This window comes from Zingiber officinale, chromosome 5B (genome assembly GCF_018446385.1).
Source record: "Zingiber officinale cultivar Zhangliang chromosome 5B, Zo_v1.1, whole genome shotgun sequence".
Classification (NCBI taxonomy): Eukaryota; Viridiplantae; Streptophyta; class Magnoliopsida; order Zingiberales; family Zingiberaceae; genus Zingiber; species Zingiber officinale.
The window spans coordinates 135,575,975-135,592,745 of NC_055995.1; the positions used below are offsets into that span (position 1 = coordinate 135,575,975).

Genomic DNA, 16,771 nt, shown 5'->3' on the forward strand with positions numbered 1-16,771 from the left:
GCACGTCTTTGATGGGACAGCGGAACCCTCTGTCATAAGCTCCTGCGTATGGCCTGCTCGTCGAACATACCCGTTGTCAGAAGATGTTCCCTTGTCCTTTTGTCTCTTCTTACCTCATGCCGAGCGTCCTGCCGGTCGGCAGTTCCCTCACGTCCGGCCGGTCGGTCCGCTCTGGAAAATCCTAGTAGTGTGCTCCGTGGACTATTAGGAGTATTGTTACTTTATGCCTTCGGCCGAGCGAGCCATCCGCTCAGCCATACGACCTTGTTCAACATGAGCGTCGGAATCCCGACTCCTGCTGGGGTGCCTTTACTTTCAGTTAGACTCCGGTCGGTCGATTGGTCCAACCCTTTTCCGGTAGGCCGATTGGCCCACCCTTCTCCGATAATCCTTTTAACTTTTTGACCTTTACGTGGCGTTGACTTCTCGGAAAGGGGGTCCCCTGTTCTTATCGTCGGATCATTCTTGATTATCTTTTTTATAGACATTCGGTAAAAAAAAAAAAAAAAAAAAAAAAAAAAAAAAGCATACGCTAGTGCAAATGACCTATTAATGAGGCTCTAACTAATTCTCATTGGAGGATAATTCCACCGAGGAAAAAGTTGTTTCTAGAACATCGTAACAATATCAAATCTTGATTATTTTTTTTATAAAGTAATTTTTGAGTTTTGATACATATATATCTATATATATAATGTTATTTTGTGCGTAATGGGTTCAATTGGGCTTCAATCAGAGAACAGAACGTCGCCGGTTCAATTTCAGGTTATCGTTATCGTTGATTGATTCCCAAATCGCTCCTTCCCTTCCCCTTCCCCTTCCCCAAATTAGGCCAAAGTCTCGATCGGTTGCGGCTTCTTCTCTCGCGTACGCGGCGAATTCCCTGCCGGCTCCCGTCTCGTCGATCGTCCTCGCCTCCCTTCTCCCCGTGATTATTGAAGTCGAGGGAGAGAGGGATGAGCTTCCAGGATCTGGAAGCGGGGCGACCGCTCGCCGAGCGGAGGGATCTTATCAATGGGCGGCAGGATCAGTCGCAGGCGGTCACCGCGGGGCTGTTCCAGATCACCACGTCGGTTCGCAATTTCGAGCGCCTGGTCAACACGATCGGCACCCCTAAGGATACCCCCGAACTCCGAGATAAGCTGTGCGGACGTTGAGCCCTATTGGATCTGCATTTTTCTAATTTCGTTCTCTAGAATTCCATAAATTCGATGCTTCTTGGTTACGGTTGGTTTAATTTGAATTCGCCGCTTTGATATTAAGGTTGATTTCTTAACTGGTCTTTGACTTACCCTTTTTCATGTTAATCTACATGTATAGTCCAAGTGGTTAATTCAGATTGAAAACGATGTCAAACGCTCTTCACTTTTTTTCAAGGATTATGATTCTTGCTCGATCATTGTCAGCTTAAGTGGAAGGTTTTTATTCCAAAAAAGCTTTTGTTATTGACATTGCCCAGCAGCAGGGTGTTAGAGATCCTAACAACAATTGTTCTATTTGTTTAACATTAGATCGAGAACTGTCTTACATGATAAAGTGCTCACCCAAATAGTTGGTAAATCTGACATGTTTGCCATTTGGATAGGCTCATTAATGTATCTATTTTTGGCTACTGATTCTTTGTTGCTATCAGTCTGTGTGCTGAATGAAGGTGTGTGATAAAATTACGTCTCTGCAAAATGTGCAGGCTAGAAGACCTAGGGCATATCTTAAAATAACTAAATTAGTTTTTCTTCATGTCTTAAGCTCTGTAACTAAGGAGCTTACTACATGAAGAACAAACAAACTTTCAACCATTTCTTCTGCAAATTCTTGATCTACTTAAGCTGGAAAAAATGAGCTAGCTTCTTTCTTATCAGTTGTAAGTAGTTAACATTCTTCACACTTGTATGCCTTTGTTGGAAACATGTGTTTTGTATGTGAAGGATGGTTGTTTAGATTTCTTAATCTGTTTCAATGTTGCTATGGTTGAGAGAGATTTAAGATGTGAAAATTTGTTCCTTTACTATGCATCTGATCAATTGCAGATATTCTGTGTTTATCAACTTCTTAACCTCTGCAAGTTTTTCCATGTTTGAAAGTATATCTGTAATGTAGTTAAAATGCTTGTTAACTTTTTTCATTACCGTAATGTTCTGAAAGCATAAGTACATTAATTTGTTTCCAGAAGTTTAGTTTATTTTGACTTAATTTATGTAGACACTTTGGTCACATTACTAGCCCAAGCCTATATGCCTATCACCTATCTAATTCATATCATGACTATTAGATTTGATTTTTCTGAACAAGTGTGTGCATTGGTAGCTGCATGTATGGTGTTTCCTCTGTAAAACTTGTTTTCTTATGGGACTTATTCCTATTTTATAAACTTGTTGCTTAACATTATTTACTTTGCTGACAGGCACAATACAAGGCTACAAATTGGGCAGTTAGTTAAAGATACCTCCGCGAAACTTAAACAAGCTAGTGAAACAGATCACCATGTTGAAGTCAGTGTAAGTTTCAATTCATTATATGTATTTTTTATCTTGTTTTTTCTCCTGGCATTAGTTCAGCAGTTATTTGCTAGGATTATCAATATAATGATTTTTTTCTTATAACTACAATGGAGTTTGTCATGTGTGTCTCCACCTTGTAGTCCTTCTGGAATCCCTCCTGTTGCTTTCTTCCCATACATGATATATATATATGGTGACCGTATGGAAGAGATTCCAAATCATGGCCTCAAAGCTGCAGGAAACCCATTCTAACTAAATGCCAGGAGGTTCCTCAATGGGAAACCCATATATCTTTATAAAATCATTCCATAATACAGAAATCACAATACAAGAATACGTGCTCAATTGATTCGACATGGGAACCAGTGTTAACAGCAATGACAAGCCAGCTTCGATGGCTTTCTTACTATGAATTATGAACGAAAATGTATGCCAGCAGACCTGTGTTCCTAGACCTAGATTAGATCAGCTTCCACTTTCTCAGCGTTAGTTTGGCTTAGTTGGAGTCATTCCCTTTCTTGATCCTTCGCCATAGGCTGTAAGAATGTGTTCTTTTAAACATGAAGGTGGCTCAGAATATCATAATTGAGAGACTATCCACTGTTGACAATTTGTTATAATATCCATGCAATCATGAAATATCTGGGTGTGATGCCCTTAAAAATTAGGAGAGAAGCCCACTAAACTTTAGGTTTCCGAATTTCCATAGTATTCTCAGCCGTCTGCGCTTTTCAATTTAAACTCAATTGAGGTAGGATGCTAGACCATCTTTCTTCATCTTGTGGGTAAAGAGGAGGCACCTGAAATAACAAATTCTGGTATCTAGGCATTCAATCTCTATACTGATACCTGTCAATCCATTTTTCGTGCTTAGTCTGCAACCAATGCAAATTTGTGATTATATGTTACAATACTCTGATGATCATATGTTTTTTCATGTTCTTAAATATTTATTTGTTCTATCAGGCAAGCAAAAAAATTGGTGATGCAAAACTTGCAAAGGATTTCCAAAATATTTTGAAGGAGTTCCAGAAACTCCAGAGGGTGTCAGCTGAGAGAGAGACTGCATTTGCCCCATTGGGCTCACAAGCAACTCTTCCTTCAAGGTAATTTGAACTTTGCTGTTGATGTTTGTAGTTTGAACTGCTGATGTTTTCTTAATGCCATGATATTGACAAGATGTCCTCAAACAGATTCCATTTTGGTTTTGATAGAGGTTGGCTTTCTGCTTTGGTTATTCTTGAGATCTATGTTTACACTTTTTTCCAATTATAATTATAAAACTCATGTTTTTGTTAACACCAGTATCTTTTATTCCAGTTTCAGCTGATTTCTTGGTTTCTTTCTGTGACGTGAATCTTTGTTACAAATTTTAAAAGCACTCAAACCTAAATTGTTTTCTATTGGACAACACATTGGTTCTGCTAAAACATGTTATAGTTAGTATGGGTGTTTGTACATTAAAAAAAAAGATTAACCCGGTCGGGTAACGTTAGTTTGTACATTAACTAGTACAATTAAATGTTTTTAATCAAAGCTAATAATGAAGGTCAAAATAGTGTATGTAGGTAGTAGGTGATCAATCCATCTGCATAACACATGAGATATGCAGGGTCAATAATGTGATCCTTATTAGAGTATTCAAAAAATTATATCGATGAAAAATAACTAACAATAGATTGAAGTATATTTGTCTACATATTTAATTGATACTTCCGCATGGTAAAAAAATGTCAATCATACAATTGGAAATTTTTGAAATATAACAATCTGATAATTAGCAATGTAAGATGGAGCATATATGTAAGTAATATGCATTCAGTTGATATCCAAAATGTTTTTCGCTTCGAAAATAATTGTTTGACACTAAGGTACAGGTTGTCAAATACGATAACTAAGGATTTTAAATCAATTTGGTTAATCTAAATTGGTTCATGTGAACCAAATAAATATTTTTTTTAAAAAAAATGCACATGCAAATTGCACTAGGCAGCCCTATTCAAATTTTGCCTAGGCAATCACATATGTTACCCAGTCCCCATGCTTTTAAAGCCATGCTAATAATCATAATCAGTAGTGAACTATAGTTTTTTTTATTGTATTGACTTAATTACTACTGTGTTTATTAATTAACTTATGTAGTTACCTTATATTAATCCTGGTTATATTTGCACAGTTATGCTGCAACTGAAGCTGACTCTGTTTCTTCCAAGCCCTTTGAACAACGTGCTCTGCTTGCAGAGTCTAGAAGGTGATTTCTGGCTCATGTATTTTCCTAGTATCTACATGTTAACTTGTTGGTTATTCACGACCACCTTATCTCTTGTGAGAAAATTCAGTTGGCCAGTTCAAGTGAGTAACAAGCGTAAGTCTCTTTCATTTGACAGTTGCATATTATTTGGGCCTCTGCAAAGTCTGATTTCCAGAATCTTTGATCTTCTAATTTTTTTCTGGATATGGAGAAGATTATCATGGTTGATGTGAGGGCCTGAGGGGTGCATGAATTGGATATTAGGTTCAAAATATATGCTCAAAAATCCTGTGTAGATGATGATGCATAACAATTACCAACTTCCACTAATTGTGACATACCAATTATCTATGTTTTACCTTCTCTTCATCACATCTTTCTACTCTCTAGAATCTACTTCTACTTTGCACTGTTAACTAATTAACAACAATTCTTAGATTCACATTTTAATCAACAATTTTCCTATTCTTCCGTTTCAGTTTGTTAAGATAACTATCATTGGTAGCTTTTAACACCATTTATTCAATGTTTATGACTATGTTAAATATCAAATAACTTGAAAGTGTCTATTCAAGGGAAGAAGGAAAAACACATATTAGTAGATTGTGTTTAACATATATATGCATGCATACTATGGAGTTTTGAAGGTGATGGAGCATGTATTAGTAATGGTGTGGATATTTAGCGTAGAAAGATGCCAATGAGGGAAACAGTGTTAGAATTGAGCTACTCAGTCAAAGAGAATGCTCAGTAGAATATTTGGTGAAGAAAAGCCAACAACTATGTTCAACTTGCTAGTTGTTGTTGGTATATCTATAGCATCTGTGACTGACAATCAAGGTGAAGCTTTCCGGAGGGAAACATAGGAAGGCTCAGAATCATGCAGGAATCATTTTGAGTCCGCCACTGCTCAAGAACATGAGCTATCCAGTTTCAAATTTGGAAAACTATTACTCGCCCATTGACACCGATCTTAGTTGACTCAATCATTGTTGCGGTAAATTGTCAGGGTTAGTATCCAGCATTGCACGATCCTTCAGCATGCCTAATGGTGATTCCAAAGATGCAAAAGGTGAACCTTGATGGAAAGTTATATTACTTGGATCACAACACACGTAGTGAATTGGTTTTTCTTGGTTCCTGTTTATTGGCAAACCCTAATTCATATTTGAAGGCCTAGTCACTATAGATTATTTGCCAAGAAACTTTTACGATACTATCCTAGTGCCTAACACCTTTTTTGTTTTTTGTTTTTTTAATAGGCAAGAGGTGTTGTTGCTGGATAATGAAATTGTTTTCAATGAGGCAATCATTGAGGAAAGAGAACAGGGTATTCAAGAAATTCAGCAGCAGATCGGTCAGGTGAATGAGATCTTCAAGGACCTTGCTGTGTTGGTTAATGATCAAGGAATTGTTATCGGTAAGAAAATTGTTTATCGAGACCCATTTCCTTATATTTTTAACTCTTTGAAAAACTTGCTAATATTTACTTACAGACGACATCAACTCCCACATTGAGAATTCTCACGCAGCAACTTTACAAGCAAAGTCTCAACTCAAAAAGGCAGCAAAAACCCAAAAGTCAAACTCTTCCTTGGTAAGATCAGCTTCTACCTTCTATTTCTCTTTTGTTGTGTGTTTTTGCTAACTAATTGATTTGCACCCAGATGTGCCTGCTTTTGGTGATTTTTGGAATCATCCTACTTATCCTGATCATAGTCGTTGCAGCATAATCAGAGGCCTTCATGTTCTTAGACTTTTGGGGTCCTGCAGTATAAAATGATTTGATCAAACTGATGGCAGGTCTGAGTTCATTCTACTATGATTAATGTTAAGCTGCAGCAGTGGCAAGAGTTTTTAATGTTGACTTATTGAAAGTGGATATAAAGGTTTCTGGCTTGAGTCTGTATGCGCTGCGTGTCACAAGTGTTCGATTCAATCATTCGTGTTGTTGAGTAACGATGACGGTTCGTTTTAACTTTTATCTGGGAATGCTGTCGGTCGCTGTAAATTTCGTTCAGTCTGACGTCCAGTAATTCTTATTTGTTTTTTTTTAGAAGTTGTTTGATTCAAAGGCCTTCTAAGTCGTGTTTTTTAAAGGTGGATACCATCATTGTTTTCTTGAGATGTAATACGAATTCAGCCATTATTGTTTGACTTTGTTTCATGAAAGGTTGATTCCTTCCATTGTCTTCCTCTATCCCTTTGTTAAAGGTAAAAGTTTCCTTCAATCCGCTCTAAACGACACCATCAACAACATTCTTCATTTGGAAGGTCTCTAGCTTAATAGAGGTAGAGGAACCTCCTTTTCTCCTTTTGAAGAATGGCCCACGGTAAGAGATTCTTGATCGCGTCGCGGAACCTTATGTCCCATCGTTGAAGAAAAATTTGCAATCCTAGTAGACTAAAAATTTAGTTACTCTCATTATCTAATTTTAAGGTTAGGGTGATCGATTTGGTCTTATAAATTTTTTTCACTAGAGTAAATTAGAAAGATGATCAAAAAGTTCAACATCTTTAGTTGTACATTTAATTAAATGATAAATTTAGTTTACCTCATTAATTAATCTTGGGATGATCGGCCTGACCCTAGGGTAAATTGGGAAGTGCTCATGGTGAGTGGCCAAGAAGTCCAGCATCCTTTGGTTATGCGTCTCATTTGGAGAAAAAATTCTTATAAATTCGCCATAACTGGGATTGAACCGCAAGTATCTGGGTGACAACTAGGATGCTCTATCGTAGCACTATAACTCCGGAGGTAAAAATTGATAAACCCAGTTAGCCTCATTGACTAGTCCTGGGGTGACCGACCTGGCTTCACGAAATTTTTGCACTAACTACCAAGGTAAATCGAAAAGCCCTCAGTATAGGTGGCTAAGAAGCCCAGTATCTTTTGGTTGTGCGTTCCATTTGGAGGGAAAAAAAATGATACCTAATTAACTTCATTGACTATATCCCTAAGGTGACTGATCTAGTTCCATAAAAATTTTTCATCGATCATCAGGATAAATCATGAAGTGATTGCGGATATTTTTTTATCCTAGAATGTCATCTAAGTAATGCACATGAGATATGATCAATTTATCGAATACTAACTAGTATATTCAATTTATGTTTTTGGCGGATCACTACACATTTATTAAAAAATAATTTGTGTTTATTAAGTTTTTGTGTAAATCGTGTGAGGGCATATCCTCTGGACCGTTTTTTACGGTCCAGGGGATAGTTCTTTGTCATGGATTGGTGAAATGAATGATCCCTATGTAAGACCGATGCGACCGGCTAGAAGGGGGGGTTGAATAGCCCTGAAAAATCAAACACAACCCTTTCTCGTACGATTAAACTAACACATAAAAAATAGATTAAACAGAAAATAAAGCATAAAAACGAGGCACCGAATTTGACTTGGTTACAACCGGGGAGGTTGTTAATCCAAGGATGAAGATCACACTAAGAGCTCCTTCAGGCGGAGAAGCCTCGTTTACAGCAGTGTAAGCACAGAAAAACAGAAGCTAATCTAAACAGTGGAAGCACACAAGTGTTGTTTACAATTTCTGAACTGATGAAGAGCTTCTGGACCAAGGCTATATTTATAGCCTTGGTCGGGGCGCCTGGAAAGGTTCCGGGCGCCCTGGGGGGGATAAATTTTATCCCCCAACGTTCAGATCGAGATAATTCTCGATCTGGTCAAAATTACTGTTCCGGGCGCCCGGAAGGGTTCCGGGCGCCGCGGAGGGGTCCGGGCGCCCCGGTCAGTTCCGGGCGCCCCGGACCCCGAAAGTCAACAAGTTGACTTTTTTATCCGGGACCGCTTCTCTGGTTCAGTCCCGCTTTGGTCCGGTTCTTCCGCTCCGGATCCGCTCGTTTGGGGCTTCCCTCCTGCTTCTCGTCCCTCGGAATTGCCGCGTGTTTCCTTCTCGTCCGCCAGCGTACTCATCCGCAGTCTTCGTCCCTCGGTCGTCGACCTTCTCGCTAGCTGCGTCTCTTGCTCCCCGAGCAATCTTCCGCTTCGGCTTTCGTCCCTCGGAACCACCGCGCGCTTCCTTCTCGTCCGCCGGTGTACTCTTCCGCAGCGCCTCGTCCCTCGGACGCACAGCGTGCCGTCCTTCTCGCTAGCTGCGTCTTCCGCTCGAGTACCTGTGCTCCTAAGCTCCTGCACACTTAGACACAAGGTTAGAAAACACAGGACCTAACTTAACTTGTTGATCACACCAAAACAACCTTGGGGTTCCAACAATCTCCCCCTTTTTGGTGTGATCAACCCAAGTTAAGCTAGGGTTAAAATAGACATAAAATTGAATTAAGTAAATTAACTTAAATTGCAATTTAAGTGCAAAAAGATAGAAAAAAATTAAATCTATCTACCTCCCCCTAGACTTATACTTTCCCTTCTCCCCCTTTGATCACAAAAAAAATGGGGTTCCAAGAAAAATAATCTAAGGGTTAAAGACTTAGAAAAAGTATTTCTAAAAAAATCTAAGTTTTTAAGAAATTTAGAAAATTTTTCTAAGTAATTAAAGCTGAGATTTCTAGTTTCAAGAAAAAAGTTCTTAACTTAGGAAAAAATAATTTTTGAGAATATTTCTAAGTATATAAATAAAATCCAAAAAAAATTCTAAGTAGGTAAATTGAAATAAAATGTTTTGAATAACCTTTTTCAAGCACTAATTAATTCTTGTATTAATGCTTCATTAGTAAGTTAATTAAACATTTATTTCAATATTTTGGCTTCCAGGTCGTGGCGAGGCACTAGGCCTTCTTGGTTATTGGAGCAACAACCACTTCCTTAGACAAAGCCTCATAAAGAAATTCTTTATTTAATTTTCTCACTTAAAGCGCTAATTTTACTTTTAAAATTAATTTAAGCATGATTTAGGAACCCAATATAGGTTCCAACCTACTGGATTAACTAAAAAGTTTTTAGGGACATATTTTCTAGAGATATTTTTAATTTGTCCCTGGTGATATCTATAATACCAATTCAAATTATTGAACCTTCTAAAATTGGTTTTAGATGAGCAAGCAGAGTTTTTCAAATTTTCTACTTGAATTTTTAAATTTTGAATTTCTAATTTTAATTTTTCATTTTCTAAATTTGATTTATCTAGCATTTCTAATGGACGAGATGTAGCTAATATTGCTTTTAAGTCTTTATTTTCATTTTCTAATTTGCAGCAATCTTTTGTTAAAATTTTAATGAATTTAAACATTTTATTAGGAGGAAGAGATCGTACCTCACTTACCTTGTCGATCTCGTTGTCGGTTTCTCCCCCTGAACTGCTGCTCTCTTCGGACGTGGCTCCCCCTTCATTGATGCTTTCGATGCTCATTTCGGAAGAGCTTGATTCGCAGTCGTCGTCTTGATGACTCGCCATTAACGCGAGCCCGGAGAACTCCTCGACTTCTGATTCCGACGACGTATCGTCCCACGTCGCTTTTAGGGCCTTGCGCTTTTGGATAGGCTTCTTACCCTTGTCCTTCCCGTTGTTCTTCAATTTAGGGCAATTATCCTTGACGTGCCCTTCTTCATCGCAATGGTAGCAGCGGATGGTTCTTTTCTTTCTTCCCTGCGGATGGTTAGATTTCCTAGATTTACAAATATTTTTAAATCGTCTTACCATCATTACCATTTCCTCGTCGTCGAGAGAAGATTCTGACTCAGGTTCGTCTCTCGAAGCTTTAAGGGCGACATTATTCTTGGGCTCCTTCGGACCTGCACATCTTGACTCATGCACTTCAAAAGTTGAAAAGAATTCGTCTAATGAAATTTTTTCTAGATCTTTTGAAATGTAAAAGACATCTACTAGTGATGCCCATTTTGAGTTTCTAGGAAAGGAATTTAGGGCATACCTTAGCGAATCTCGGTTACTTACCTCTTCTCCGAGATTCGTAAGTCTGGTGATGAGTTCCTGAATCCTCGAGTGTAGATGTGCAATTGTTTCACCTTCTTCAAATCGGAGGTTTGTAAGCTGGTTACGAAGTAAATCCCGTCTTGCAAGTTTGACTTCGGATGTTCCTTCGTGTAACTCAAGGAATTTATCCCAAAGCTCCTTTGCCGAGTTGTAGGTACCGACTCGATTGACTTCTTGTGTTGAAAGTACACTTAGCAGATGAAATTCTGCTTTCTTGTTTGCCACGTGGTCAGCCTGCTCCTTCTTTGACCATTGATTTCTTGCTTTGCCCTCTGGTGCTTCATAGCCAAATTCCATTGTTAGTAATAAATCATAATCTGTTTCAAGAAATACCTCCATTCGGTTTTCCAGCTAGCGAAGTCCCCTTCGAATTTTGGTGCGTGGATGTTGGATCCGGCCATCTTGTTGCTTCGTTCGGCGGTTAGTCCTCCTGAAGCGCCTCGGCTCTGATACCACTTGTAAGACTGATGCGGCCGGCTAGAAGGGGGGGTTGAATAGCCCTGAAAAATCAAACACAACCCTTTCTCGTACGATTAAACTAACATATAAAAAATAGATTAAACAGAAAATAAAGCATAAAAACGAGGCACCGAATTTGACTTGGTTACAACCGGGGAGGTTGTTAATCCAAGGATGAAGATCGCACTAAGAGCTCCTTCAGGCGGAGAAGCCTCGTTTACAGCAGTGTAAGCACAGAAAAACAGAAGCTAATCTAAACAGTGGAAGCACACAAGTGTTGTTTACAATTTCTGAACTGATGAAGAGCTTCTGGACCAAGGCTATATTTATAGCCTGGAAAGGTTCCGGGCGCCCTGGGGGGATAAATTTTATCCCCCAACGTTCAGATCGAGATAATTCTCGATCTGGTCAAAATTACTGTTCCGGGCGCCCGGAAGGGTTCCGGGCGCCCCGGATGGGTCCGGGCGCCCCGGTCAGTTCCGGGCGCCCCGGACCCCGAAAGTCAACACAGTTGACTTTTTCATCCGGGACCGCTTCTCTGGTTCAGTCCCGCTTCGGTCCGGTTCTTCCGCTCCGGATCCGCTCGTTTGGGTGATCTCTGCCTTCCGGAAAAGGGCTCACCCGAACCCAACTTCCGGTCTTCTCGAGCGTGCTTCCCTCCGGCTTCTCGTCCCTCGGAATTGCCGCGTGTTTCCTTCTCGTCCGCCAGCGTACTCATCCGCAGTCTTCGTTCCTCGGATCGCTAGCTGCGTCTCTTGCTCCCCGAGCAATCTTCCGCTCCGGCTTTCGTCCCTCGGAACCACCGCGCGCTTCCTTCTCGTCCGCCGGTGTACTCTTCCGCAGCGCCTCGTCCCTCGGACGCACAGCGTGCCGTCCTTCTCGCTAGCTGCGTCTTCCACTCGAGTACCTGTGTTCCTAAGCTCCTGCACACTTAGACACAAGGTTAAATACACAGGACCTAACTTAACTTGTTGATCACACCAAAACAACCTTGGGGTTCCAACACCCTATTCATAAAATAAGTGGGGATCATTCATCCCAACTAATCCATATCAAGGGACCATCTCCTGGATCGCATTTTACGGTCCAGAGGATCTGGGTTGAAATCGTGTGGTTGATTCGCAACCAACCCGTTTTGTGGGACCGATCGTATCGTCAAATTAATTAAGAAATATTTTTTTTAAAAAAAAAAGCATGAGACCGAATTGACCTCGCCAGCTTTGACTGGAGTTGACTGAGTTGATTGGATTTTATAATTTTATTTTTTGATTCTTTAAATTTAGATAAAAATTAAAAGGACATTTTTTTTATTCTTGTTAAAAGGAACTAACTTAGAAATAAATTAAAATGAAATATCCTATTTGATATACAATAATTTTAATGGATAGAATCTCACCGGCCAGAAAATAAATAAAATGAATATAAAGTATTTCATTTTATCATCTTAATTAATGAATATCAATAAAATAAATAAATATAAAATTTTTCATCTTAACTGACTAGATTCTAATTATTTAACATTGTCTTTTAATATATTCATATGATGAGAAGTGTTGACGTGTGACTCATATTTAGATGAAGATCAATGCGATAGATGTCATGGAAGAAAAATCTGTTAAGATTTTTCGTAATAAAATTCTATTACAATTTTATATAATAAAATTTTATTACGGTTTTTTATAATAAAATTTTATTACAATTTTTTATAATAAAATTTTATTACGATTTTATCAGATTTAATATTTATATATTATTTATAAGGATCATTATAAATCTATTGTACACTACTGAGTTATTTTATCAAATGAGTTTCTTTTACTTTTATCTTACTAGTATTCATGTTTAAAGAAACTCATTTGATGTTTTATTTATTTAGAAGTTATATTATCTTTTCATTCATATTTATAATTGTATGGTTTTATGTCACTTCTTATTAGGTCATCATAAGTAGACATTTGATGCTTTTTAAGTTTTGTTATAATGGGTAAAGTTCAATTTTCGACCATCACACGTCTTCAAAAAAAAAATACATTTTTTATTTTTAGTCATTTGACGGTCAATTATAAGTTGACTTTTTTAATTTATCTTTCTTCATATAACCTACTAACGGGCTATAGAAAATATCTAGGATCAACATAATCATCTTTTATTACAATTGATATTCTTGAAGTGAATGATATATTTTCCTTCACACTTAATAGGTATTGACTTATTATTCCTTCTAATCATAACAATCTTAGTTTGAATATGTTTTTAATAGTATAATACATATCAAGCTTCAATTACAACTGTTATAAATCCACCTTTCTCAGTAGGATTTCATATGTATTATCAATCTAATGAATTATTTAAAAAATGTATAATTTATATAGAAAATATTGTAGATGATCAATAAACTTGTATTTTTCTTTGTATGTATAATTTTTATACTAATTATATTGACTCTTGGCTTATCAAACAAAGATGATAGATTGTATAGAATGGATATATAGGATAGCGTTAATAAATCATACTCGTATCTAGATTATTGTATTTAAACAACTTTAATAACCATTTTATTTTATAATCTATTAAAGGCTTTTAAATTATTGATAGATAGTATACAACTTTTTTATGTTACGTTCATTTATATGATTATGGGAATTAATTTTAAAATATATAAATTATATTTATTTTAAATAGTTTTCGTGAGATAATATATCTAGTAGTTGAAGATAAAGATCTCTTTTAAAGTTAAATATATTTCATAATACAAAATTATATCATAAATTTATATTAGAGTTAATTTTATTTTCATTCTTATGAATATTCATGCATGATGATTGATGTAGAGTTAAAAAAACATATGATATTTATTTATTTAGAATTTATGATCATTTTTCATTCATATTTTTAATTGTATGACTTTAAGTCATTCATCGTCGTACAAGAGTCTATGCTTTTATTGGTTTGAGTCTTGAGCATAAGTCTACACACATCCTAGGCGAAGTTACAGTTTAAACTTAAAGTTAACCATAAATTTTCTCACACATTATTATTAGGGGTGTCAAAAATGAACCCGACCCGACGACCCAACCCGAGTCGACCCGAAAAAAATCGGGTTCGGGTTGGGCATTTTCGGGTTCGGGTCGGGTTCGGGTTGGAGGGTAAAAAATTTTCGGGTCGGGTTCGGGTTGACCCGGGTTGACCCGGGTTGGCTTAAATATAGGGTTTTGTGGGTTTTTTTAGAGTTAAATCAAATTTTATTTTAAAAATTTAGATGTTTTTATGTATATTAATATCATGTTTGTATGATAATGATGGAATATTGAGATAAAAGTGAAGAATTATAGGGAAAATAGCCCAAAAAAGTCGTTTTGAATCGGATTTTCGGGTTATATGGGTCGGGTTCGGGTTGATCGGGTTGGTCGGGTTCGGGTTCGGGTTGAGGTGTTTTGGGTTGAACTCGGGTTCGGGTCGGGTTCGGGTTGGGTTAAAAAAAAAAAAAAAAAAACTCAACCCGACCCAACCCGACCCGACCCACCCGAATTGACACCCCTAATTATTATAGCCATCAACATAATATTACATCTAGTGATAATAATATTGGTTTAAATATACCTTCGAAGGCGTAATAGATAATTCATTTTTCTGTATGATTGTATAACAGTTATAAATCTTAATTAGAGGAATTACCTAAACAATATATAATTTACAGAAAATATTATAGATATCAACAAATTTAATTTTTTTTATACGCATATTTTTTATACTGATTGTATTAACTCTTTGCTTTGAGAACACAAGAGTTGTTATGTTTAGGATAGAATGTGTAAATGCTATTAGTATGTATTTAAATAATTAATCATTTAACTGACAACTTAGGGTTTATTTCGTCATGCGTCTATGACTTGTGTATTTGTATGAACCTCCCTCCATATCCATGGGGTCGACACTGGTGGACCGCTAAGATAACGGATCTATTTTTTTTTAAATAATCAATCATTTTATTTTATGATCTATTAAGGGCCTTTAAATTATTGTATCAGAGAGATTTTTATAAAACTTTTTTTAGGTTATTTTTTTTGTTAATGGGTTATTGGATCTATATATAGTGAATCAGGATATATATTGCTAAGGAGACATGGATAGTGTTTGTAAATTCCACTAATATTTAAATAATTTTATTAATCATTTTATTTTATGATGATTTTAAATTATTATATCAAAATTATTGATAGATTTTTATGAAAAAAATCAGGCTAATTAATAATTAATTAAAAATATTACAAATTAATCACTATAATATAAATTTATTAAGAATCATTAATGATTTATTATATACTGTCAATTAACTATTGTTTAAATTATAACTGTTTTAAAAAGATATATTCAATAAAATAATTAAACACAATGATAAAATATGAAAAAAAAAAAATTAATCTACGCTTTTCCAATTAATTGAAAAAAAGAAAGACAATTAAAAAATTATAAATTTATTAAGAACATGAAATTATTGCTCTTGAAGTGACAAATAAAAGTTGATATCACCTTTATGGTTTACTGTTTCTCATTTATTATTTGTTGACGGGCATCTCTCTTAAACGATGATAAAGGCTGTTTTTTTATTGGAGTAAAATATGATAATGTGCCCTTTAAGTCATTTAAAATAGTTGATCTGCTGATTATATACGGACACATATTATGTAGATTTTTTTTTATTCTAATAAACGGTGAGTCGATTCGAGTCGAATTTTTGAATGTTTGAGTTTGACTCATTTATAATTAAACCGAGCTCGATTTTATTTAACGAATATATTTATAGCTCACGATCTTGAGTTTTTATCGAGACTAAACGAACTTAATAAATATAAATTATAAATTTAAATATTTATTAAAAATTAAATTATATATTTAGAATAAATTATAATATTCTTATTAAAATTTATAATTTTATGCTATTAAATAAATTTAATATATTTATCTATATGTTTCATAAACAGAGTGTAAAATCTATAAATTCAATATCAAAATTATTATATTTTTATTTAAAAATTGATTGATGAGCTTAACGAACATACTTACGAACTAACGAGCTGAATATTATGAAACTTGATCTTAATTTATTTATCTTAATGAGTCTCATTAAACGAGCTCGAACGAATTTTTATAAACCTCGAATAGTTCATGAGCAACTTGATTCATTTATATCCTTAAAATCAAGCATAGCTGTCTTTTGTAAACATTATCTATTTATATTTAATTTACATATATACATGACTATTTGAATGTGATGCTAGCATCCCCGTTGATATGCAAAAGAGACACATCTGACATTGGAGTACTGACATGTTGCATAATGTAAATGAATTTGGGATGTTTGAATGAACTTGATGCTGATGAATTTTAAAATCTTAAGATTTTTTTTAAAAATATTGGGTAGTCAAGACAAAGTAAATTTACATTTGGTTTGAGTAGGATAAAAGTTATTTTAGGAATGGATTGTCTGCATCTATTTCCAAGTTTCTTTTTAATAAAATTTTAGAAGTTCTACAGTTACTCTTTTGTTATGACACGAACCAGGCATACAATAATTCTTGAGATGCATATGGTTGACACAGTTTTGTGTTTTATGTTATATTGTGGTAAAAGATGATTTATTTATCTTAGTG

General features: G+C 35.8%; 1 protein-coding gene across 1 annotated transcript; it reads left to right on the plus strand.

The window, feature by feature from the left end:
* Nucleotides 1-713: 713 nt before the first annotated feature.
* Nucleotides 714-6,906, plus strand: LOC121986181 (syntaxin-22-like). Its single transcript, XM_042540007.1, has 7 exons — nucleotides 714-1,144; nucleotides 2,402-2,495; nucleotides 3,465-3,604; nucleotides 4,675-4,749; nucleotides 6,012-6,169; nucleotides 6,246-6,346; nucleotides 6,417-6,906. The coding sequence occupies exons 1-7, from the start codon at nucleotides 957-959 to the stop codon at nucleotides 6,480-6,482; spliced, it is 822 nt and encodes a 273-aa protein (XP_042395941.1). The 5' UTR covers nucleotides 714-956; the 3' UTR covers nucleotides 6,483-6,906.
* The last annotated feature ends 9,865 nt before the right edge of the window (nucleotides 6,907-16,771 follow it).